Source organism: Pterocles gutturalis, unplaced genomic scaffold (genome assembly GCF_000699245.1).
Source record: "Pterocles gutturalis isolate BGI_N339 unplaced genomic scaffold, ASM69924v1 scaffold26259, whole genome shotgun sequence".
Lineage (NCBI taxonomy): Eukaryota > Metazoa > Chordata > Aves > Pterocliformes > Pteroclidae > Pterocles > Pterocles gutturalis.
In genome coordinates, this window is record NW_010128998.1 from 63,715 (window position 1) to 69,714 (window position 6,000).

The 6,000-nt window shown below is 41.6% G+C and overlaps 1 protein-coding gene across 1 annotated transcript in view; it reads right to left on the reverse strand.

Annotated features, from left to right (window-relative positions):
* The window catches only part of ATP9A (ATPase, class II, type 9A), a gene marked incomplete at its 5' end in the record, with an annotated part of 52,370 nt that extends 49,145 nt beyond the window's left edge, over positions 1-3,225 (reverse strand). Inside the window, 2 exons of the mRNA XM_010079816.1 lie at positions 318-462; positions 3,143-3,225. Coding sequence (XP_010078118.1) covers positions 318-462; positions 3,143-3,225 — 228 coding nt within the window. The remainder of the gene's footprint in view (positions 1-317; positions 463-3,142) is intronic.
* Positions 3,226-6,000: the final 2,775 nt, after the last annotated feature.

Genomic DNA, 6,000 nt, shown 5'->3' on the forward strand with positions numbered 1-6,000 from the left:
GAGAGAAGAGGGAGGAGATTAATGCAGTTCAGAAGTTATGCATATTGAACTAACCACCAGAAACATTTTTGCATGCGCCTCTAGCATCTAAATGCTAACTTAGGGCAGTCTCAAAGCAGTCCTGGAAACTCAGGACAGATCCAAACCTGGATTGCTGCTGCTCTGAGGCAACCTTTGCAGGAGGCCCACCAAACACAACCTGAACTCTAATTATTTCTTCTGGCTCCAGGTTACGGACCTGTCTGCTACTGTAAAACCACTGAAACTGGGGAAAGCATTGGGGTAAGATGATGAAAAGGAACTTTCTTCACACTTACCCCAGGGAGAAATGTAAAAAAGTTGTATTTCTGATTGTTGATCACATTGCGAGGGTATCTCTGGTCTCTCTTCTCTGGATGGCCAAGCCAAACAGTGCGAGGCCTTGGGTCTCTCCTGCCACAGCATCTTAAGCACTCACAACACCTATGGAAGCAACATTTCATTTTAAATTAATGAGTTAATTTTTAACACATTTCTCTGACTCACACACACACCCCTCAGACCCGTTCCACCGGCTAGGCGGAACAGCTGAGCACCACTTCTTGATCTGCCACTCACCACCTCTCATCTGTCAATTACCCACTGGATTATGAGCATCTTAAAACCCAGAGCCTGACCTCCTACCAAATACAGACACTCCTCCTGCTAGAGCCATTGCTGACGTGCGTCACAGTCCCCAGAGCTACCAGCAAACGTCTCATACAGTGTTGGAGCTGTTACTAAAACATCACGCAACCATGCGTTGCTGGACATGTCTGCAGCAGTGCTAGAAATACATCTGCAGCAACAAGGGCTGGGGAGGCTTCTTGTTTTGCTTTCAACAAACTGATGCATGAAGAAGTGTGGACCAAGCTCATCACTACACTGAGTCAGTGCCGGCTGCTGGGAGAGCTGCTGCCTCCTCTGAATGGAAGGGCTTCAGGACGCAAGCAGGTGTGGAGTACAGGTGGAAAGGTCCCCTCCTATTGATCCCAGATTGCAGGGTTTATGCCTGAAAGCTCCCATAAACAAAACAATAACAGGTACTTTCTGTTATTGCTTCTGTTTCCTTGTTGGTGTATGGAAACTTCCTCAAACAAAAGGAGGCTTTCCCATTTATGAACTGAACTTAAACAGGAATGCACACATGTAAAGTGAACTCATATGTCCTCCAAGAGAGAGATGCAAACAGACAGAAATTCTGCGCTACCTCCCTGCAACCTCCACTTCACTGCAATTTATACCCTCTTAACAGAAGGGTTCAATATTTGCCTATCGGAATTTTTGCACTTTAAAACAGTCTTGCCAGGGAATAACAATCTATAATCCTCTAAAAATTAAACATTAAGAGGAGTCTGAAAATAGAGATGAAATAGTTACTGATTCTATTTTTACACAGTATTAAAGTCATTAGCTCTGTTTATGTTAATGGAAAATTGTATGTTAACTACTGATAAATCCCAGCCATGGCACGTGGAGCCTACATTGGAAATTATCCAAGTTAAGATCTGCCCCAGCACACAGCTGGGTGTCATACGGAACAAAACCACATCCCCTGCTTTGGAACCATTGCGCTGCCTACAAACTTCACTAGATGCTGCTTTTCTCAACAAAAAGACCCAGGGACGAGATGACAGGAAACATTCTGTGATTCTGTGATTTATTCTCTAGAAGAACACAGAGGATTAATGTGCAATTTGTTAAGTAATGGTAACACCAGAGAACCGCAACTTTCTTTCCACAGGCCGGAGCCTTCCCACCATCAGCTCGAGGTGCCTCGCGGGGCCTACAACCCGGCTGCTGTGGCCAGCCAAGACCCAGCTCTCACACGAACTTTAGAGAATAAAACCGTGCACTGCTCGATGTAATGAATCCTTACTTGAGGCCATGAATCAAACAGAGCGTCGGTTACTTCGTGGGAGACGCGAGGACTTATCGGCAATCCCTCTTGTACCTTGACAAAGCCTCTCTGTTCAAAACTGCAGCGTCGTACCCTCCCACACTGCTAAAGGGTTATTTTTTCTGTTGTCACTGCTTCTTACTGAAAGTCAATCTCTTCCCAATCCCCCTTGTTCCTTTAAAAACAGACCTATTGAATTTCATTGACATTTGGGAAAGCCAGTATCAGCCGGATTGATAACCAAAAGCTTCAGAGCTCTTTCAAACATCTTTCCAGAAACCACTGCTAAGATCTGTTCTTGAATCACAGCATTCTGACACAAAAGTTCAGTTCAATACACACCTAAACGAAAGAAATGACTATTTAAGGAAGCACACAAAGCACTCAGCTCTTGAAGTCGCTGTCATGCCAGAAGATACAGGCAGCACAATGAACAGAGTTTATAACTCACCACACAGAAGGTGGTTTCCTACAAAGATACCGTTTTTTTAATGTTTTATGCCCTGCTGGATGGATGAACAGAGTTTATAACTCACCACACAGGAGGTGGTTTCCTACAAAGATACAATTTTTTTAATGTTTTATGCCCTGCTGGATGCGAATAAACAGAAAGAAGTGTTACCAGTTAAGTCAATTCCTTCAGTATATAAAGAGGAATAAAAATTGAATAAACAGAAAGAAGTGTTATCAGTTAAGTCAGTTCCTTCAGTATATAAAGAGGAATAAAAATCAGCCTTGCTTCCAGAAATAAAAAAAAAAGGTGTCACCATGTGATTCGCCGCTCCATGAGCAGGCACAGACACTAACTTCACAAGGCTGACTTGCAAGATAATTTCTCACAAGCTTTTAAAACTAGACAAAAGGATTTTTGCATAATCAAATTAGTTTGACATTATTATATTTCATGAAGAGCGGCAGACGAGCCTTGAAAAGGTGGATTTTCTCTAGTCTGTACTGAAGAACAACCCTTGCCATAAATGTACAGGTGCCACCCCAACACAGGAGAGGTTTTCTCACTCAAGGCAGCTTCCAGACTGAAACGCTGACAAGATAGCAGAGCACTACAGAGCACCCACACATGGGTACTGAAAGAACATGAAATCACAAGTTCTAGGGTGGTGCCAAATGTCTCTTACCAGCTCCACATAAGTCAAACCCACAATTCCAAAACCAGAGTTCTTGTAAGGTCCCCCAATTTCAGTAACAACTCCTGCTTTCACCTACACACATTTATCACTGACCACGTAGAGGTCAGCTTTATCAAAGCCTCTGTAGCTGTCAACTCTGACTTGTAAACTGTTCATTTGCTTGAAGAAGAAAAAATTAGGAGAATCATGCAATCACAGAATAGTTTGGGTTGGAAGGGACCTTAAAGCCCATCCAGTTCCACCCCCCTGCCATGGGCAGGGACACCCTCCACTAGCCCAGGTTGCTCAAAGCCTCATCCAGCCTGGCCTTGAACACCTCCAGGGATGGGGAATCCACAGCTGCTCTGGGCAGCCTGGGCCACTGCCTCACCACCCTCACAGTGAAAAACTTCCTCCTTATGTCTAACCTGAAAATCTGACAGAAATAAACACAGTGGGTAATGCAAACAGTTCAAAGCACTGATGGCAATGCACACCTAGATCAACTTACTGGAATAAAATAAATGGAGATGCTTTACTGCTCAAGTACGTACAAGAGGCATCGGACTTCCTACAGACTTGCGGCACCACTACTGCAATCTCTTCTTACCTTTATACAGGGACATTGCCTGTTACTCTGCATTTGTAACACTTCTAAGACAATGGACTTTCACCTTCAACTATTCTCTAGGTAGTACCATAAAATCATAATTCACATAAGTACCCTAAATGTAACAGACTTCAAAAGGTTACACTTGCCCTTGAAACAATCAATTTTGTCAAATCTAAAAACTTTGGAGAAGGAAAAAAAAAAGAAAATAAAAAAAGTGTTTTTCCTTCTTTCACGACAGAGAAAACCACACAAGATTAGCCTTGACTCCATGTTTTAATGACTGTGAATTCAGAATTACTTCTACGATAAGGCTCCAAATAAGCGGCTTTGCCCAAGGGAGCAAACTTGGTGTTCACACACCCTATTTCATCACAACATGCTTCCCAGTTACAGAGAGAGTCAGTCAGTCCTTGTAATCAGACATCTGAAACCAGTTACCTTTGTTTACTTTTTAGGTTTGGCCTCTTCTAGGGATTGTACTCAACAGCTAAAACACCTATGCACCTATATCACAATATTTACAATAGGATAAGGCTCAAAGAGGATACTACTATAATTTAATGTATTTTTTACTTGTGTTGGGAATTTTGTTTTACAAAGTAAAATTCACCAATACCATCCAAATAACTTTCCAAATACCTGGGCAGATCTTCAAACCAATAACTAAATCTCCAAAGCATATTTCCAGACGTTTTATTTTGTTAAATGACTTAGCAGCATTTTTTTCCTTCATGAATGTATAAGAAAATGGCAAATGAACCCCATAAACTCAGCCAAATGTTTTACCTTAAGAAGAGTGCACTCTGCTCAACTGCTTACATACAACTATATTGCTTTTAGTCTTTTCCACATTACTGTGCATTCACTACTCTGAATGATAACACCAAGTACTGCAACAAAACTGCTTACACTTGTGCTTTTCTAAATGAAATGCAGCCCCCAATACCGACAGCACATACAAAGGAAGTAGAAGGTAATTGCACAAAAGTGAAATTACCCAAAATTTAGCACATGTTCTGCAAATCCATGACCTCTTCCCACCACAAAGATACTTGTTGCGGTAAGAATTTTAATTTACAAATGCTGTGTTACTCTGAGGTTTGAGAATCAATCTAAAAATAACGCCGTTACAAGTATAAGCAAGAAAAGGCATGGGAGAATCAACTGTGTAAAAATAACTGTTTTGTGACATTCCTGCCTGGCTAGAGTTACAGTTTTCGCAACCCCTTGAATTACAGGGAAAACAAACTGAAAATGTAACTAGACAAACAAAAGAAAAACTTCCTGCCTAGCAAGTTTTTGAAGGCAATTCTCAGTAGTGTTGATGCTCATGTAAAGAATATCCAGGATTTCTACTAAGAAGTCTCCTACATAGCCTTTTAACACAAGGTTTCAACACAATGTAAAGGGACTTGTTAAAAAAAAAAAAAAAAGAAAAAGAAAAAGAAAAAAAAAAAAAAGGCCAACCAATGAACAGAATACTACAACCAGCAACAACAGAGTCATGTGTTGCAACACTTTAACCGGGAGGTTTATCACCACTCAGGAATCCCATTACGTCAGTGTCTCAAAGCCTCCTCCAGGACGTGCAGTGCTGAGCAAGAAACTCATGCACCTGCGGTTGAAAATCATGAAAAATCAGCAAATGTTGATATTTACCCCATATGCATTCAAAGATCCCCAAAGAGTTTTTGTTATGAAGGCACCTTGTGAACCCCAGTGCTGGCATTTAACTCTTAGTTATTCTGTGACCTTGTTTTTTCCTCTTGCCCCACAAACCCAGTAGCTGTCTGTGCTTTGCTGGGCAGGCACAGAGCAGAAGCCCACAATCCAAATCCTGGGCTAGCAGAATGTTAAGCAGTGACAGTTATCTCTGCACACTAATTGCCCAAGTGCCAACCCATGGCTTGTTGAAATAAGTTAGAAAAGGAGCTTTTGGTAAGATGACAGACATTCTTTTCGCACAGAACCACGTGCTCATTCTTGTAGGGAGATGTTTACCACCCCCCCAAAGATATTCCATTGCCATAATTTTTATTTTTTTAAACTTTTCAGTGTCTTAAACTTCATTAAGGAAGATACATTACTAAGCTCATTAGTTCTGCTTTAAAATCCTCTATATGATACTGGTGATCCTTACAAAGCGCTTTACACAAACAGGAGGGGCTGTAATGACAGACTGTGTTCAAACAGACTAATGGCAGGTTTCATTTCATGTGCAGACAGGGCAGTTTCACTACCTGAACCCTTTCTGTCTTACACGTGCAGATGTTGCAATGTGAGCAAACTCCAGTCTCCACAGCCACTGTTATTACTGCACCAGGTTGTGTTGGCACAACACA